Below are 20,743 nucleotides of genomic sequence, written 5' to 3' on the forward strand. Positions count from 1 at the left end.
GAAGAAGAAGAAGAAGAAGAAGAAGAGTAACAACTAGAGAGGGGAGAGCTTTATATAAGTGGGGTGAGGTGAGCTTGAATAAAGTGTGTGTGTGTGTGTGTGTGTGTGTGGAGGGGGGGGGCATGATTTAGAAAAGAGGGACAGGGACTGTATGTGGATTATTGGTGGCTTTTTGCAGTATAAGATGAAGTCTGACAGGCGGGATAATGAGCGAAGGGTTCGTTGTTGACCTCACAGCTGAAATAAGAGACAAAAGGACAGGTGGCAGGAGAGAGGGACGAAAGAGAAAGAATGACGAATGGGGAAAAAACAGGACAATTTCTATCAGGAGAAAAAAGTGAAGCAAGGAGATCCTGTTTATGGTCTGGGATGGAAAGCTCTGAACATCCCTGGTGCCCGGGATCTACTTTACATACTGGGTAGCCCTGTTTTGTTTTGTTTTATTTGTCTTTGTTTGTTTCTTTTTATCATATAACACATGACGGATAACATAACAGGTATGTCACAATCCCATAACAATGAAACAAATATCTTGCAAATGTGTTCCTTGCAAGTCAAATGCAAAAGAATTTCCATAATAACAAATACAACTGCCCATTGAAACACAACATATATGAAGAGGGAGCGACAAAGAAAGAGTTCACTTTAGCCCTGAGGAGAAAACATCCGTGCGTCAGGTAAGAATTCAATTTGTTTTCATTTATTTGATAAAGCAGCTTATTTATTTTAAGCAGATGATATAATGAACTTTGGAATACATTAAAAATGTTCACCCTGAGACATATAAGCGGAGCGAATATGATACTCTTAATATCCTAAATAAATTCAACTTACAATAGCTGTTAAGCACTATATCTGTGTAGGAAAGTTGATTATAACAACTTGTATTAAATATTTATCCTTTTATATCTTAGACAAAATATGTTTATTCTGGGGATTTTGCTTCTGACTTCAGGTAGGTGTATTGACATAAAATGATTCAATAGTTATGCAAAATTCAAATACACACTGTTATATTAATAATACCTGTGTTATTTGGTTTATGATGGTTGTCCTTCAGGTTCTCTCATTTTGTGTTCACACATTCATTATGAGTATCACCTGATAAATGAGAAAAAGAGCTGGGAGGATGCCCAAGGGTACTGCAAAAAGAACTACACTGACCTCGCCACCATTGGCAGCCATGATGACATGAAGAGGCTGGTGGACATGACGAAAGCCACAGAAAAGACAACAGGGATCTGGATTGGTCTGAGAGATAGCAAGAGTTTGTCCTGGATGTGGTCTGTGGGAGAAACTAGGATGAGTCATGGGTTACTTGAAGACAACGTGGCCACTTCACTCGGTTCCACTCACAGATGTGGAGGCATGAAGCTTGATGGGACATTGGTTGGCATCGATTGTCTGACATCGCTTCTTTTTGTCTGTCAGGAACGTAAGTAAGAGGGATTTAATTTAACAATGAGTGCTTTTAGGGGACAGATGATTCAAAGTAACCACAGACTCTGATGTCTGTTCAGTCATTATAAATCTCCAGCCAGCAGTTAGTTAAAAGAACAATTTCACAAACTCTCAAACTATTTCGGCTGTTTCTTTGAACATGCAGGAGGTATGTGTGTGATAACTTTAAAAGGATACTCCGCAGCAGACTTTACACATGAAGATTAACTTACTGCATGATTTTACTCAGCCTGTGAAAACAGTTGTACAGTTGTACACAGTTGTACAACAGTTGTTGGCTCTGCAGGAGCTTTGTAAAGTCTGAAAAACTGAACCCCAATGAAGTCATCAGGGTCACTTCAGATTGGGAGAATGACACTTTTTAACCATGCTAGCGATGCGGTTGTATGGATGGCAATGTTGGTTTGATGGTAGAGCGGCGTGTCTAATACTTGTAACATCTAAATAATCTGACGGATGCATTGCTGAATTTGGAACAGATATTTATGTTGCCATGGGATAAACTTTGACAGCTTTGGTGACGCCCTGACTTTTCATATTGTCCCATCATTAAGTCAGTAATGCAACTGCCCAATACTGTGGCTTCTACAGCTAAATCCCAAAATCCAGATCCCAGCATGCTGACATGAAGAGAGCAAACATGGTGGATAAATGTCACTGTGAGCATGTTAACGTTTCCCTCCAAGCACCACTGTGCCTACATCTTGTGAACAGAAATCTTACAATATGGGGACATGGAGTTTAAGGATGTTTACAAAGGAGGGAGATTCTATCAAATTGCATTATGGGAACTATAGGAACTGCAGCATTGTTGGAGCTTGGTCCAAAGATACGTCCAAACTAGGGGCTAAAAGTCATAATACATTGCCCTCTGCTACTTTGGCTTTTTTTTTTTTCTTTCTTTTTTTTTGACTTTCCCAACTTTAGAAAAGTTCAATAATTAATCATTGGAGTATCTCATGAACAGTTAAGTATGTTTGCTGCAGTTTGAAAACTTCCATTCTTTCCAAACATTTTAACTTTTACATTTTAAAATATTCACAGACCAGTCCGGTAAGATGCATCCTGGTCCTGAAGCTAAGACATGGAGGCAAGCCCAAGAGTACTGTCGACAGAATGATATGGAATTGGCCAGTGCAAGGAGCCAGGCTGAAAAACAGGCATTACAGCAAATTCTTAATGATGAGACAAATTTCAATAAAACTGAAGAACATGCGTGGATAGGTTTGTTCAGAGATCAGTGGGAATGGTCGGACATGAGTAACAGTTCCTTCAGATACTGGGAAAAGAATGTGTCAAGTCACTCTAAGGGCTGTGCAACGTATAAGCCTTCCTCCAAGGCGTGGCAAATCAACAATTGTACTACCAAGCTTCCCTTCTTCTGCTATAATGGTAGGCATATATCTGTTACAGTCTGATTCTACAATGAACCATGTTAGTTATTACATTATTTGAAAAATGCCATCTTTAATATTTGATAAAAAAAAATTGAGCATATATATATGTAATGCAATAATTTATTTCTATTTCTTTAACCACAGGAAAAAGTAAGATACTGAAGCAGACTGTGAGGTTGAAAATTAAGGCAAATTCACTCTTAAACTTGAGTGATGCTGCTGTGACTGACGCCATTTTGGACCAGGTAAGTTTCTGTATATTTTTTAATATCAAAGTTGAAGGTTTAGTTCGTCAGTAATTTTTTTTTTTTTTCATGCCTCCATAGCTCCAAAACAAGTATCAGGGGGGCAAGCTTCAGTGGAAGGTCCAGCCAGACGGGACGATTTTCAAGAAAAAGAAAAAAGAAGAAAATTAATGAAAGCTCCTGTTATAATGTAACATAAAGTTAAGCTTCCACTATGAAATTTATGACATTCCAATTATTCCTGAATGTCTACATGTGCATTTGAGCTGTAGTCATTAAAATAGTCACGCTAACAGTGTGTAAAATCATCAGAGATAAAACAAGAATCATTTGGGGGACTTTCACTCTATTACAACTGAAAAAAAGCTTGATATATTTAACAAATCCCATTTACATGGCTGCCTGTAAAATGCATTTGTGAAATAAGAATACTTACTCCTCCCATTTCTATATCTTGTAGTCAGCAGTGATGTTTATCTGACATTGTACATACACATATAATTCATGTTTTGAAAGGGTTAACTTTGATGTTGTTCATGCTGTCTTTAATGTTTAATGTTCACTTTTATTTCTCATCATGTATTAACAGTAGGTCTGCTGTTGTTAACGTACTGGTGGTGCAAGGTTTTGACAAGGAAGAAGAATGTGGGGAATAACAAGAGATTTGTTTGGTCCTGCTGCAATCTGCTGATTCTGATATTTTTTAAAGCTTTCCATTGTTATGAGTGCAATGCTAAATCGGTGGAGTACTCTTTTAAGACAGCAAACAACAAGAACACACTTGAGGTCTTTTTTCTTTAAGAATGAATTTATGTTCCCTTGTAATATTGCAATAAAAAAAAAGGCTTACAATAGCTGATCTGGATTGAAAACAATAAAATGTAAATCAATGGAGAATAGCAGGAATCTGCGTCACTGGTAACGTGCCACCGTGTGAATTAGATGGCTTGACTACAAAATGTCACTTAACATGTAACTCACATCTGACCTGCAGCACTGCTGGAGACTGGATAACTGCACATCATGTTCATAAATATAGCTTGCATTGTTATGGCGCTTGTTAAATAAAAAATAAAAAATACAAAACAGATTTATAGATGGCAGTGAAATAACCGGAGTTCATTACACAAGAGCTTTTAAATGGGCAAATGGGTTTGAAATGCCTACTGACCACAGAAAGCAAAACTGACCAACATTATCTGTATATACAGTTTGAATTTGCTCAAAAAACTAGAATATAAGTTATTTCATGGGTGAGTTGTGACTGAGTGTAATACTAATCAAAGGGTAATGCCCACCTATGAATTTAAAGGAGCCATGTCATATCACTACATGTATAAACAGCCTGGCACTCTCAGCGGAGTATTACAATCATGTATGTAAAAAGCAGATTTCCTGTATACATAATGAGTAACCACTGAGAAGTCACAGACTTCCAAGATTTTAAAATTCCTGTTCTCACTGTGACGGCAATCTTGCACTCAGATGGAAACCGAAGTCACCTCAACAGTCCTGCATGTTTTCTCTCAATGCTAATGCTCCAAGACTCTTTATCACACACGTATATTGTACTTTCAAACAAAGCCAACAACAGACAATTAGTGGCACAAAAAGTGTGGCATACTTAATAGTGACAAAACATACTGCACTTGAATTTATGTTAAATTCCTCCCTGCAATAAGGTGATGTTAGGATTTCTATCCTAACTTTGAGTGGTGCAATTCACACTGGCCTTTTTATAAAAATCATGTCACAATAATTACTTTTTCATTTAGGGTTCATGGTTCTATTTTCACTGACGATTTGTTAAAACCCAACGAAAACCAATAACCATACTGCATTTGAATCACACTTCTTGATCTGTTACTCTATGGACCTTTTCTCTCTTCACACACCCATAACACAGCTAATATAAACACACAAATACAGATGCATATCAGTAAAAACATCCCCTCCATCATTCCATATCATCCGTATCATCTATAAAATTCTCCCAATGCACGTCATCATGTTGCATTGTTTCTTGCACACCTTTCCCTCAGCAATGCCCCCCACCCCCACCCCCACCCCCCCACCCCGAGTAATCATCTACAGATCTTTCTTGACCTCAGGCCGACTCTCCTCTGTTTTGTTGGGCTCTTTTTGGTTGGGGCTCAGCATCTGTATCAGGTCGTGCAGGGCTTTTCTGATCTGAGCACCAAACTTATGGGCATCCTTAAAGGGAGACACAAATTAAAGAATGAGGAGGTTTTATGCCATCACATCTGCTATCACCAGTCTGAATAATTATAGATGGGTTAAGCCCAAATAACTTCTCAACCTTAGGGCTAAAAGAGAAAGCTATGCTGAAAATGTTGATATGTTGTTATTCTTGTCTTATTGATGGTTGCATCTGCCTCAAATATCCGGTATCAGTTTGGCTGTAATGCTTATCATAGGCTTCATTTTTACGTCATACTACCAATTTCCTCTTACACAACTATCAAAAACTACAGAAATAATAAATATCATGGTTTAAAGGATACACATATTGATTTCCTACAAAAATACATATCTTATTTACACAGCAGTTCCTGCCCGAAGCTGAGGAGTTTATTTTGTTCACTTTGCTCACACAGGGTAAAATCCCTACTTTAATTTAACTCACAGTGTCTGGACAGGAGTGCTTGCACGAGATGTGGAAGTTAATCAGGTTGTCACCCACAATGCAGTAGGACACCCCATAACCATCATCAGCCACCTGAAATAGGTACGGACAATATTTACACTCATGACTGTTTTATGAATATCAGAACACAGAGCTACTTCCATAAAAAGAAGCAAAACAGTAAAGACTGTAAAAAAAAAAAAAAAAGAAGCATGAGATGGTACAGATATTTTCAGTGTTCATCCATTAAGATGGGCTGTTTCCATTGCAAATAAAGACTAAAATAGTGTCCACTAATATAAAGGCTGCTGCATGATGCAAAATGAAAGTGTAATTACATAGACAAAAGTCATAAAACTACATTGTAAGATTACACTGACCGGACCAAAGCCCCCTCCGCAGGAGATGTACTCTGGGTGGTTGACCAGGTCAAACAGCTCCACCTGCTGGACTGGAGTCTGACTGGTGGACAGCCGCCAGGGCTCAGACAGCACCTGAGACACCCACAAGGATGCAATGCATCAGTTTGTTGAAGTCACTGCTGTTTTGGCTCTACTAAAAAGATAAATACCCATACTGAGCTGGACTGATATGATTAATCTGATTAAAGTGGCAAAGGGGAAGAAATAAACCTCTTTCAAGAAAGGAGACTCCACTCCAAGGTATTTGGAAACCACGTAGAGGCAAAAGAGGTGTCTGTCGATGCCAGCTCCAGTCATGGCCATGCGATACAGATTTTGGTGCTTGTCTAACGCTGCACGGAACAAACGCCTGCACACATCTGCTGCCTGGTGGAGAATGGCATGAGTGGCATGACTGCTTGGCATAGCACACATTAAAAATAGACACTGTATGATTTATACAAGGGACATAGCAATTAGACATCATCATTTGCAATGCAGATGTATTTACACAGAGAACCTGTAATCAGTCAAAAACGTTTCCTTGGTCTCACCTCTCCACCATCCAGCGCTCGGACGAAGGCACTGCTCTCATTGGTACAGGAGCGAACAGTCTCAGTCCTGCCCTCCCTGAACAAACGGGTCATGGAGGCTTCGTACGTCAAGCAGAACGTCCTCCGGTCCTGGAATGCAAAACAAAACTCACAGATGACAGAAAATACTGATGGTCCCAAATCCAATATACAAATGTCCAAATTTTAACATAGTCATATTTTCTTCCTGTTCAACTGTCACATGTGCAGTCTATAAGTATTTACACACTAACACAATTGTTTTGGTTGTGTGCTATTGCATATTTGAAATTGATGTGAACCCCATGCATTACAGCTGAGGGTCAGCACGCTATTTTCAGATCCAACGTGCTTGAGTAAAGAGGCAAAACAACACACTGCCCTGCCGTTGATCACGTACAGTAAGTGTATGTTTATACATCTGTTCTACTTCAGAGAGAGGCTCACCCTGTAGTAGGCCAGCTGAAGAGCCATTTGGATGAAGGCATCTGGACTGACGCGACACTTCTTGACCTTTCCTTTGCCGAAGTCTCTGAAGGAGAAAACGTGGAAGTCTACGTCATCAGCCAGGGCCTGGGCCACTGCCAGCGACTGCGAGATCTGCTCCTCACACTGAGACAGACACATCCAAACTGTTATCAGCAGGAGTGAGATACATATAACATTGTACTGTGGTTTAAAAAAAAAAAGTCATCTTGTTTCAAATAATGAGCAAGCCTTTACCGTGCTGCTTTACATGTCACATGAATTTGAACGTGTAATATATGTATCAACTGGCTGAACTCCTTTCAATCAGTTTCATCGCAGTACAACCAAGTTACTGGCCACTGTATGGTTAGGATCTTATTTCTAAGCTGTAAACATACTGTAACATACTTTACATTTTTGCTATAAATACATAATATAATAATATATCAAAGTGAGGTATTCTCAATTTTAAGTTATTTTATTCTGAAAGCTCAGTGAGAAAGAGAGACAGGAAAGTGTGGGAGAGAGAGAGGGGATGACATGCAGCAAAGGGCCACGGGTTGAACTCGAACCTGGGCCACTGCAGCCAGGACTAAGCCTCCATGGTACACGCTGTACCAGGTGAGCCACCGGGTCTCCCCAATCTGAGGTATTCTATCCAGATACACAGGCCCAGCAGTAACAATACAGATAAAAGAAATGGTGATTCCCCCCCCCCCCCCCCCCCCCCCCCCCCCCCCACGCAAAAAGTATGTTGGGGGGGGGGTGATAATAATAATAATGTTGCTTGCTGCTATATTTGTAGTGATTCAGCATCATTTAGTGCTGCTGTGAAAGACAAAATTAACAAAATGAAAATGTTTCCATGCCACAGTACTCATTTAAAATTGGAATTATTTAATTTGGACTAATTCTGATCATATGTCTCCATTGTAAGCATAATATAAACTATGATATTTACAGTATATGCATCATTTCGAAACAGACTGGATTGTTGCAGACAGCGGAGCAAGAACCTGTGTTCTGTAGCTGAAAGAGAAAACATTTAAATTTAAAGATAATGTGTGAATGGATGACTGACTTCTGGAGGGATTTCCCAGTTCAGCTTCTGTGGTCGTGGTAATGATGAATCCACATCTCCTTTGCAGTGACCCTCAGCATTGTAACCCAGCTGGAAACTGTCAGTGGCCAGGGTGTACTGAAAACACACAACAATGCAAAGTGACAGCCTGTTATCGGGGCCTCTTATGACAACAGTGGGCAACCTGCTTTTCTTACATCTACTTACCTCCCATAAGTGTGCCAACACTGGTGCATCAGCCCACGAGTGCTCTGCGTTTATGCCATTCTTTCCATTCTTGTAGTAAACAACTGAGAAGGACTTGTCAAACCACCTGCATGACAACCAAGATAATGACTGAATGCTGTACAGAAAATTCCAGCAATTCAACAACATAACAGGAAAAACAAGTTCCCGAATTAGTTCGCAAGGTAGTTATCAGTTTAGTGTAAAATTACCTGTCATAACATTTCCCATGCAACAAGGACTTAGCATAGCGATCTAGACTGGCGGCAGGGTCATCTCCCATCATGCCCTGTTCATCATCATCCAGGGTCACGAAGAAGGCGGCTCTCTCAATGCAGTCCAGAGAGCGTTTATTGACCCCACTGCTGAAATACTTAGTTCTGGCTTTAGCCCATGGAATTCTGGGAAACATTTCAAAGCAAAACTCATGACATTACATTAAGGATGTAGTGTGCTGTGTGGTGCATGTGTTTTAGATGCTGGAGGCTTGTCAAGCTGACCTGTCTCCAGCGGTCAGAGCCCCGAGTTTGGCCTCTCCTTTGGAAGGAGGTGAAGGGTCATCGAGGATCCTCTGAACCTGGAATTCAATCTCCCTGGGTGACAGGAGTCTGCCTGCCTGGTACACCCTCAGACGAAAGTAGCGACCCCTGTGGTATGCCACTACATAGTCGCTGTCCTGCCAGTGTTGCACAGTGTCTTCCGATATAAAAGAAAGAGGGAAAAAGGCAGAGAGACATTTAGAGTGTATTTCTGTAATTTAGGGGTGAGGTGCTAACTAAGATCATGTTACGGAAACACAAATACACCAGAGTTGATGCACTTAATTTAGGGATTTAGATGTGGTTCGTGCTTAGTTTCATTCAGAACCTCAGCATTTTGTCTGTACTACTGGCATGGATTTCTGGCATTTCTCACATTCAAGTCATTTATCTATACCACTGAATTTATTTAAAGAAATTTTACCCATAATTTAGTTTCAGTCGGGAAGCACAAAGCAACTGACTCTGCAACACGTCCTTGTGACATTAATTGGACAGAATTTATATAATAAAAACATATTTTAAATAAACAATATATTCTTAAACTACAATCAGTACATTGACACTGTACTCACTGGTCACAAAAAGAAAACTATATTTGCACTGAGCAGCTTCCAGGTAAAATATGTTTGAATATAAGAATTATTGTAAAATGGGAACACTCCTTCACCACTTTCCACTGGCTAAAAGTAACAATGTCACCACACAGGTAGACGCCTAAGATATTTTTCTCAACATCCCCAACACATCCTGTTAAAAAAACAAACTCAGCACCTGTTGCCAGAAAGAAGTGGACGAATATTATGTGGAGTGACAGTGTGTGATCTGACTTCCCTCTACCAATCATCTTAAGAAGACAACAAACCTGAGTGAACCATATTCAAACACTTGACACACTGACACACACTTAACTGCACTGAATTCAAATGAACAATGAAACAACAACTCCATCAGTTTCATGTTGACCTAGCCTACCTTGTGCAACCAGGAAGACTGAGACAGTGCTAAACAGATAGCTTAAGGCCTATTTAGCAAACAGAGGAATGAAAACATACTGTAGGAGGCATGCATGAGTAAATATACTGAAAGCACGGATGCAGTTTGTATTTCTTTTCATTATGTTTTCTGATTTGAAACGACTGATAGGGTGACCATCAAGATGGTGGGTCATTAACACAACGGACAAAGAACTTTCACTCTATATGAGACAGGGATACATCTAACCTTAAAATATTAAGTATACACAGTAACAATGTTAAGCACATTTCCATTGTTATCATACTGGCTTTGACATTTAGAGATACTACCTGTTAGTGTTCCAGGGATTCGACAAGTGTCAAACATCCGCTCAAACTGATAGGAACAGCAAGGAACTGCAGACCTCAACAACCACTGAGCAGGATAAAAAAGGATGGACCAGTACAAAAGCAAAGTATGGGTGAGAAAAAGAGGAAACAAAAGGGATAATAGAAAAAAAAATGAAGGAGTGGGGATGAAATAAAAAATAAACCAGAAAGAGGAAAGAAAAGAGATAACAAAAATGTGTGGGCAGAAGAAAATAGACATTAGTTATAGACAGAACCTTCCCAGACAGACCTGAGATGAGACCAGAAGGCAAGATGAGACAGATGAGAGATGACAGGATGGGCTGTACAGTAGACATATTCTGACTCAGTGAATCACAGACACCTTGCTTCAGGAGACCATACACACTCACGCATACACACGCACTGTCTTTCACACAATTTTATATCCCACGCTTAAACTCCAGAGGGTTCAGACACCTTCAGTATGCCTCATTATCTCTGAAGCAGTGATGTGTTAGCATCACTCAGTATGAAGCCGGTGCTGCCTTTCTCGTGTAAGTTTACCGCTCGTGTGTGTCTGTGTGTGTGTACATGTCAGTCTGTTTACCGGTCTCCTCTCCAGGAGTGCGTGTGGTGTTGAATATCCTCTCACACTGTGCTGCACACAGAGGAATGACAGTGCCTGGTATACGACTCTGGGAAACATAGAGGAAAGGACGAAGGCAAAGGCATAGGGAGAGGAACAGGGTACAGCAGTGGAGGAAAATGTAGTCAAACAAAAAAGAAAATTAAGGAGGTAGATAAAGAGAAATCAAACAAGCGAAAGTGAGATTGGAAAGGGTACAAAAGGAAGGGGTGAGAAATGAGCATGGTATGAGAACATGAGGGAGATGTCTTCACATAAACTAAATAAATGAATGAAGACACATACTATCTACTATAAACAATCAAGACACACAAACACTGATGGATGGATGTTACTCACACAGTCAAAACACAATCAAGTGAACATAATATTCTGCGGCTCCACAAAGAAAGATCTCAATGTCTCAAAATTTGATTAACAAGTCTTCTGTTACCATGGCAAAGAGACATGTATAATGAATGTCTCTATCTATATGGAGTAACTGGGCATGACTGGTGGATGAACTCACAGGTTTAATTTCTTCTTTGTTGAGTTTGCGACGGTACAGGAAGAATGCATGTATGCTGTTGCCTGCTCTGGCTGACTGGATGGGTGTGGGTGTCACATACAAGAAGTCCTGGGGAGAGACCAAACAGAAACAGTAAAGTCAGGAGGAGGATAAGCAGGCGGTATCAAATCAAGAGATATTAATTTCCAATATATACTATAAATATACTATATATACCATATAATATATACACAATATTAAGAATAATTACAGTTAACAGAATAGCAGAAAATCATGGTTAACTGGGTAGCTCCTAGATGTTATCTGTATGTATGGAGCTTGTTGAAACATAAATTGATGGCAACAAAGACTACATTTCTTAACAAAGAGTAACACACAATTAGATCCATGATTTTTCCTCCTCATGTCAAACAGTTGCACACAAATGATTCAAAGAATGAGTCCTGAAATATCTCAATGGCCATATAACATAATAAATTCAGCTATTAGGCCCAGGTACAAACTTTGTCCAATAAGTCAGTCCAAAGAGATGACTACACCATGTGGACAGGAAAATTCTTAAGAGGAAATAATACTTTTTCACACCATGCCATAGTAGTTACTGTTGACCATGATTGGGCTTCGTCCCCGTAGGTAGACGTATTCTTCCCACCAGTCACTAACCTAAAACACATACACAAAAAAATAGAATTAATGACAACTTTGACCTTTGACCAGAGTCCAGTTGAGTATGTACCAAATTTGAAGAGATTCCCTCACAGCGTTACTGAGACATCGCATTCACGAGACGGACAACCAGCAAACATAATGCTTGCGGCCCAGGCTGTCGCTGGTGTGGAGGCATAAAAATCTTAGAGAGAAGACTAATATTGCAGCCAACTGGCGGTCACATCACTTGCATATTCAGACAGGATGAATAATTCAAACCACAGAACCTCACAAAGATATGCATTGTTAATGGAATTTTAAAATTCCTTTGGACTGCTTTGCATTGGACGTTACAGTGACGTTTGAAGTGGCCAGGCTTCACCAGAGTACTGTTAAGAGGTCAACCACTTACGTAGTTGGATGCCCAGAGAGCTTTGAGTTTGAGGTACCAATGCAGGCGGTTACCGAGGCTGCTCTCGAACTCTGCGGCCAGTTTGGTCATACGTTCATACTGCGTATCATCCATCAGCGGACGCACGGATTCCAAGTACTAAACAAGAGACATTTGCTAAATAAACCACAATTCAAATGAACAATAATAATAAACATCAGTGAACAGAAATACAATTTCCAATAGAATAACATCCATTCTAATTATGCTGATGTAATACCACAGCTCTTTTCCATTCTATCTCCTCTCATCTCTCAAATATATCTCAATTTAGAAGTGTAGATATCTTGCATTTTTATAAATTTCCCAACTAGCTTGCAGCCAGATAACACAATGGCAAAGGAAAGGCAGAAAATGATGAATGTGAGAAAGTGATCCATCTTTTTTATGGTCAGTAATCGGTGTGTTGTCATTCCCTCTGCTTCATGTGCCATCTCACCCTCTTGACTGTGTCCTTGATGGTGGGCAAAGGCAAGTTTGGCAACGAACCCTGGTAGCTGTAGAGTAGAGGCTTTCTGCCAGAAAAGATCCGCACCAGCGCCTGGCACAGACACAACAGCATATTTAAGTGAGGACTTGCATATGTTAAATAATATTACACAGCAAAAAATGAATATTACGAGCTTTACATTACACAAAACTGTACTAACTGTAATTTTAACATCAGCATATAAATGTGTCACTATTTAGAGATGCCAAAAGATCACAGAAGCGAGGGACAGTGAAAGGTGTGGTTAAAAACTGTGAAACAGCACTGACCACCCAGACTTTGGTAGTGTTGGACATCTTGCCGTGTTGCTCGAACATCCAGCGGTGGTAAGAGAGAAGCTGCTTCAGACACAGTCGCATGGTGAAGATGAGCAAGAGCCATAGCATGGTGCTGAAGAGCACTGCTGACACCACTGCCTGGCACTGCGTACTCATTGACTGGCTGGTAATGGTGGGAGAAAGAGAGGAAAACAAAACTGTGAGTGGAATAAATGACAAAATTTTAAAAAACCAACTTGAAGGGAGATGGACAGGAGTAGAGAAACCACACACAGGATGGATGGGAGGAGAAACGACTTTTTACATTAATTAGAAGAACTAGCTGTTTCACAATGGTAATATCCATCCATCCACTCATCCATCCATCCATTATGTATACCGGTTATCAGTGCAGGGTCACAGGGGAGCTGGAGCCAATCTCACCTGACATTGGGTGAGGTACACCCTGGGCAGGTCGCCAGTCAATAGAGGGCTGACACATAGAGACAAACAATCACTTGTGCACAAATTCACACCTATGGGCACTTTAGAGTCACCAATTAACCTATTGTGCATGTTTCTGGACTGTGGGAGGAAGCCGGAGTACCTGGGAGAACATGCAAACTCCACACAGAAAGGCCCCAGGCCCAGGGTTCAAACCCAGAACCTTCTCGCTGTGAGGCCGCAGTGGTTAGCACTGTGGCCTCACAATGAGAAGACACATTTTGTGTCTGATGAATCATAATATTAATCATTAACTTTTACCATTTCATGGAGTCATGAGATGTGTTACCTGACTGGCAGGTGCTCCTGTATCTTGGCTATGAGGCCCATGGAGGGGTCGGAGCGAGTGTACATAGTAGCCAGGATTGCTATGACCACAAAAAGCCAGGAGGAAGGGCTAGCAGGATATACCCCCGTTATCACACTGTTCTGTTAATGTCAGAGGAAAGAGATTGACTTTAAATGCCATTCTTCCTGTTTACAATCAGTACACCTACATGCTCACTGATAATTCAGTTATGATCAGATTAACATAATAACTGTCATTCTAATGCTATCTAATCTATTCTGATTGTCTTAACTGTATTTAGCTCAGCATCAGACATTTGGCTGATTTAAACAACAAATTACTGGTAATTAACTGTTAATATAAGGCTTTTTAATTCTTATTAACATTGCTTCTGAAAATGAATGATGATAGTGGGAATCAAACAAAGACATGAGGCACGATGCTCACACACAAAGAGTGTGTCATAATATGTGGCATCCATTATTGATTGATAATGAAGTCCACACATTATGACAGCAAAGAATTCGAGAGCAAACTGCCTTTTTTAACGAGGGTTATACAAAACAAAACTAAAACACAGCATTTCAAATTAAGAATTATATATGATATAAAAGGACAGCAATTGAAAGCCCATAGTTAGAAGACTACAATCAAAACAATTAAAGAAAATAAGAAAAAAATCAAACCTCTTGCATTCAGTCTGTCAATGGTTCAATGACGTGAATGGTCAAGTACCTTATAAATATTCCAAATTCAAGTTTATTCTGAAGGTTATTTGTGAGGATTTATTTATAATTGTAGTTTATTTGTAAGGTACAAAGAAACTAAAAATGGATTTTCCTGGGTTAGTTTTAAAAGGTAAAAGCAAATATCTCTGATTTTAGCACTCACCACCTACAGACTAGAAAGGCAACTAACCTGAAAAGATTAGTAGAATGAGCAGATAAAGAACAAAGAAATTAGAACCACAATATGGACAAGCCAACAGAACGGCGTCTTTGCAGGATTCCTCAACATTTAGCTCTGATACAGATGCAAGTGCTGACATGCTGAGAGGTAGAAAAGCAGTAATAACCAGAATTACCACCATGCGTCTGCCAAAAAGCCAAGGTTCAGGAGATATGGTCACAATCTCTATTTCTTTTCCTGAGTTACAGTGTTGAATAATAGCCAGTAGTGTTTTTGCACAACATTATGTCATAGTGAAGTTGACCATTGGGATATAAAATGTCATCATGTTATCATTTTATCCGATTATAACATTTGCGTTAAAATGTGTCATAATAAGCGTATGAATTTGAATTGAATTTGTCGAATTTGTTTTTGAATTTGTTTTGTGAGATCACAGTGACCTTGACCTTTGATGCCCAAACTCTTAGTCAGATTCATCAGTTAATCATTGAGTCTAAGTGAATATTTGTGCCAGATGTAATGAAATTCCCTCTGGGCATTCCTTATAGATCACATTCACAAAAAACATGAGGTCACTGTGACCTTGAAATTTGACCTTTGCCCTCCAAAATCTGTGTGTGAAAGTTCTCATTCATCCAGGTCATTGTTATCTCTTTCTCAAATTAAATCGAAGGCAACTGGACTTGTATTTGTCTGTGGAAGACGTTTCGCCTCTTATCCAAGCGGCTTCATCAGTTCTTATGTATTGGTCTCTCTAGTCCGCACTAGTCTGACCAAAATCTAGTTAGTTCAATTTTGAGTCCAAGTGATGTTTGTGGCAAATCTGAAGAAATTCCCTCGAGGCGGTCTTGACCTATCAAATTCAAGAGGCCAAAACCACGTTTTCTGACGTCACAGTGACGTTGACCTTTGACCACCAAAATGTAATCAGTTCATCCTGAAGTCCAAGTGAATGTTTATGCCAAATATAAAGAAATACTCTCAAGGCATTACTGAGGAATCGCGGTCACGAGAGTGGGACGTACAACCTGAAAACATAATGCCTCTAGCCCTGGCTGTCGACAACGCGGAGGAATAACAAGAAGGAAGAGGCACAGTGTAAACATGACTGTAATTATTACAGATGGTTTTGGGATGCAGACACAGGGTATGCATGAACAAACAAAACAAACAGGTGTGACAGGGAGAGTGCAAATACCTTGAGTCTGATGATACGCTTCTTCCAGGAGCGCACACCAGAGAGGTAGATCTCAGTTAGGGCCTGGTGGGACAGCTGCAGATCGATACCCTCTGGGGTGACTGTGAACTGGAAGGCCACTGCCTGGTGGGCCTCTGCCATGATTACTGTGCACAATAACAGGGCCTGAAGGGGAAACAACAGCAAAAGAGCAAACAAGAGGAGAAAGACAAGTTTTCTTTAAATGACAATTTAAATAGTCAGTCAACAACCTAAAGGCAAGTAGAGCATCCTACATTAAACACAAAGTGTCAAATCTCAAACACCTTAGACACAAGAATACCAATTAACAACTCACCTCATAAATAGATTACCATGATTGTAGACCCCTAATATACAGATTGCAATGAAGGGCACATGAGTAACAACATCTCAACAGCAGCTTTTTATACCATGAAATGACCCACTTAATAAAAAAGACACTGAGAACTGCATACAAGTTGTCAACAAAATCAACAATGTAAATGGCCAACAGCAGCATCCCTTACACTTTGTGATCACAATAAATATATGTAACTCAACTGCAGTAGCTGAAGGGGAAACTGAGCCATGAAGGTGGTAGAAAGTGCTGTGAGGGGACTTACAGATGATTCATCAAACTGATGATTTGTGCCATGTATGCCTGGCAAAACACATCCATCTTGTGCATGAGCAATTTTAAGTGAAGCTCATATTATTCATGACTTCGTTCAAATGCAAAGTCAGCTTGAAATTGATAGAGTTTGATGGGAAAGTGCTGGCTAGCTGCTGATGTGATTGGGTATTTTTTGTTTAAGGCAATTACTGCTTCTCTTCACAAAGGGAATTGATTTTCCTCCACAAATAGGCTATGGATAATGCCCTGAGGTTTAGTCACTCTGACACTGGACTGCATCCCTGTGGAGGGTACATCTGCTCTTTTTGTGTGGCTAAAAATGGCAAACGCACACACACACACACACACACACACACACACACACACACACACACACACACACACACACACACACACACACACACACACACACACACACACACACACACACACACACACACACACACACATTTCCCTCATCATCCCAAGGTCCCATTGAGGTTCTGCTCTTTAGGTCGAATCCGGCAGATACAGTTATGCCTGTGCCAAGGACTAACAGCAGTAAATTTCAGCCTCTTTCTTTCAGTGCCAACACACCTGTTCGGTTCAGCATGGACCACATGCACTCTGAAGGAGGCGCCTTATGAAATGCTGGTCATGATAGGTTTTATTACCAATATCCATTTGACTGAAATAAATGTTTTGATAGCTTAATCTGCACTGACAGTGTGGTAATCCTTAGCATCTCTGCAACTTTGATTCCCAATTCACTTAGAGCTTATGTCTTTACAGCTGTGTTATAAAAAGCTTAACAATGATATTTCTTATTAGGCTGCAGATATATAAAGTCATTAATAAGGGGGATGGCTATGACTATGAATAGTAAAGTCTGTTCAATGATGTTACAGTTTAAAGAAAAAAAAAAGTTTTTCGAAGAACTGACACAATCTTGTACTTATTACTTGCTACTAACTTCACATTAGGATCTTTGGATGAACATTAGACAGTGAGTTTAGAGTAAGAAGAGTGGACAGAGGAAGTCAGGGCTAGTGTGTGTAAAGTGGGTAAAAGGTGAACACCACTGAAGCGATTAAATCACTACAACATATAAGCAAAATACATGGAAAACCAGAAGAATACCCAGTGCACCAGACATGAGACACAGATTTCAGGTCTGATACTGCTGGTGCTCAGTAACTTGTGATAGAAGATTTTCATTTCAGTTCATATCAGCAAACTTCTAAAAAATCCCTGCCAGTTATTGTTTTGTTTAACTCAGATCCATTAGCCTACACAACGAAAATGTTAAGGGTTAGGGTTAGGGTAAGCTAAAGTTTGTTTTATGGCTTTTTGCCCTCCAAGAACAAACTGTTCCAGAAAAGAGTAACTTGGAGTTTTACAGACACAGCAACAGCTTTGTTATCAGTGTTTCAGTGAGCCGTGCCTTATCACAACTTATCTTTACTAACCTCTTCCTGCCAGTCAGCCAACAACAAATGAGGAAAAGGATGGAAAATAAAGGAGAATGATATAGTGCTGCGCCCCATTATGGCAACAAGTAAAAATGTACTATCCTCAGGTTATCTTTATTATACTCACATTGTAGAAGCAATCGCATAATTTCAGACACAGTTACAAAAACTGAGAAATTGAGAACTTCATCTCTGAAGTACTATATGTTATAGGTTGTTTTAATGTCTTAATTTACCAAAAACACAAAAATAAGCTGCACAGCCCGGACAACTGACAAATATTAATATTAACCAAGGTCACCTGCCGGCTACTGTGGACATGCTCTCATCACTATCAAATAGTGCAGATTTAAATAGAAAATCAGACATTGTTTAAGTCAACACAATCATTCATACCACATTTGCAGACCTTGAAAAGACAAGGTTTAATCTTGTCACTACTTTAAATCCCTCTGCTCAGAATTCAGTCAGAGTATGTCTCCAGGTTATATCAGATGCTACTTATAACCAATTCTAATGTGATAACAGTACTAACATGAATCTCTTCTCTAGTCATACACACTGTAGCTTTCAAGTTGATGTCAACATTTTACTCATAACATTAAGGGCTTCTGATTACAGCAGGGCACTCCCTGTTGCTCTTAAAACATGCTTCCTTACCTCAGGTTAATTGGCCTACACTGTGGAGGTCCCTCAGTATAAAGCTGTAGTGAAATCACTCATTTATTAAATTACTTCTTCAAACTGTATGTCAATTTAAGATCCGCCAGGCTGTTATTTGGTTTGTTGCAAAACTTTGTAACTTTATTTTAGGAATAGACATTTTTTCCAGGTTTGTCCTACAGTGGAGGAATGCAGGAGTGTCCACTGGTAAATCAGTAGGGGTTAAGCTTACAATAGTCTCCTGTAGTCTACAATAATATTGTGTGGATATTTGTAACACATGTAACAACATATCAACTAAACAGAAGTCAAACGGTACTCTGAGCCACTGCAAGTTTTTAGTGTCAATGATTTATGAGGCAAAGTTGGGCAGAGCTGAGCATGTTTCAATGTTTAACAAGCAGAAAACTTCTAACTAAAAGTAGCTAATGTCACTAGTAAAGCAGAGCACTGTAGCAATGGCTATAAGGCATATGAGACTGTTTCCATAACAAGTAAACAAACAAAGCAAATAACAGCTGACACGCCAGCCCTTTCAGTCAGGTCAAGCCAAATTTGAAAAATTGATTATAACATAAGCATTTTAGCTAAAATTCATATCTTAGCAAAATATAAGTCCAAACAACGCCCTATTTGGTAAAGCAAAATTTGATTAAGCAATAGTAACAGTAATATTAATAATTTTTCACATTTATCAACCTTGTATGTTCATTATGCTATCTGATAGCCTCACTCCAATGTTAGCTTTAATGCTACAGTTGTGGAAAGCCAGGGAACAGACGTTAACGCTAGTTGACGTTTTAACTGCACTAGGTTTGAAAATGAACGCTAGCTGCTGCTAGCCGAGCGCCCAGCCCATTATGTAGTTAGCTACACACTAACGGCTGCTAATATGGCTTCCTAACGTTGGTGGGAAGATGCGACTATTTGTATCTTCTCCGCAGCGCACAGCAACATTGTTGGAACCATGTTAGCATACCTATTGTTGTTTACGGGAGGAGAAATGTCGAGAATCCAGAGAAGCAGGAACCGACTGTTAACTTCTGACGTCGACCAGTGTTGCTTTACTGTCGGCCCTCCTCTCCTCTCGTCCCTCGACTGAATCACTACAGAAGCTCGCCTGGATGGAGCTGATGCTGCCTTCAGAGACTATCGGAAATCTCGCCATCATGCAGATGTAGTCCGTTCTCTGATCTCTGAGCTGTTACGTTTAAGGTGCGGAGGGAGTATGGATGCCCATGCCAATAACCAATCACAAAAGTAATCTTTTTTCATTAATTCATTAACAAATCCGTGGCATTGTTTACCTTTTTTTCTACAGCAAAATGAAAAAATACTGGCGAAAGTTTCTTGTTATAATGCCAGTTTTATATTTGATATTGTGATGATTAACACATTAAAATAAATAAAACATAAAATAAAAAAACCTTAAGCCCATTTAGGAGATTCTTGTGTAGCTTTCAATCACATTCCATGGTCTTCATCAGCAGTTGTTATGGCGGTAAGTTTTCTGATGTGGATGAAGTACCCCATCTGCATGACTGTGAGATGAGTCTGAAAGTTCCAGAAAAACTCAAGGAACACCATAAGATGTGATTGAAAGCTCCAGGAAAACTTCTTCCAAAGTCAAGAATCAACTTTCATGTTCAATTTTCAGAGCTATTTTGCCACTTTTATCTTTGTCCGAGAATACTCACTATTTAGGTTAATGAAATTTTAAAATTATTTGATGTTACAGCAAATCATACA

At 39.7% G+C, this 20,743-nt stretch overlaps 2 protein-coding genes across 3 annotated transcripts; one reads left to right on the forward strand and one right to left on the reverse strand.

Moving 5' to 3' along the window:
* Positions 1–442: 442 nt before the first annotated feature.
* On the forward strand, positions 443–3,754 carry LOC130162734 (secretory phospholipase A2 receptor-like). The gene is made up of 6 exons (XM_056366531.1): positions 443–677; positions 915–955; positions 1,061–1,435; positions 2,506–2,853; positions 3,003–3,103; positions 3,185–3,754. Exons 1-6 carry the CDS (start codon positions 559–561, stop codon positions 3,272–3,274), a joined length of 1,074 nt encoding a protein of 357 aa, XP_056222506.1. The 5' UTR covers positions 443–558; the 3' UTR covers positions 3,275–3,754.
* A 136-nt stretch (positions 3,755–3,890) lies between these two features.
* On the reverse strand, positions 3,891–20,132 carry LOC130162732 (carnitine O-palmitoyltransferase 1, liver isoform-like). Of its 2 annotated transcripts, none has more exons than XM_056366528.1 (19): positions 19,974–20,132; positions 16,247–16,411; positions 14,137–14,276; positions 13,356–13,527; positions 13,036–13,137; positions 12,558–12,695; positions 12,083–12,160; positions 11,498–11,605; positions 10,344–10,428; positions 8,998–9,193; positions 8,710–8,898; positions 8,480–8,585; positions 8,273–8,389; positions 7,171–7,335; positions 6,706–6,834; positions 6,383–6,538; positions 6,131–6,244; positions 5,751–5,843; positions 3,891–5,317 (listed from the first exon to the last, which is right to left on the reverse strand). In XM_056366528.1, the coding sequence occupies exons 2-19, from the start codon at positions 16,385–16,387 to the stop codon at positions 5,192–5,194; spliced, it is 2,355 nt and encodes a 784-aa protein (XP_056222503.1). In that variant the 5' UTR covers positions 16,388–16,411; positions 19,974–20,132; the 3' UTR covers positions 3,891–5,191. The 2 variants fall into 2 exon arrangements, with proteins under 2 accessions (XP_056222503.1, XP_056222502.1); XM_056366527.1 differs by lacking the exon at positions 10,344–10,428 and adding an exon at positions 10,951–11,038.
* Between the last annotated feature and the right edge of the window lie 611 nt (positions 20,133–20,743).

The sequence above is a fragment of the Seriola aureovittata genome, chromosome 21, assembly GCF_021018895.1.
Source record: "Seriola aureovittata isolate HTS-2021-v1 ecotype China chromosome 21, ASM2101889v1, whole genome shotgun sequence".
NCBI classification, from domain to species: domain Eukaryota; kingdom Metazoa; phylum Chordata; class Actinopteri; order Carangiformes; family Carangidae; genus Seriola; species Seriola aureovittata.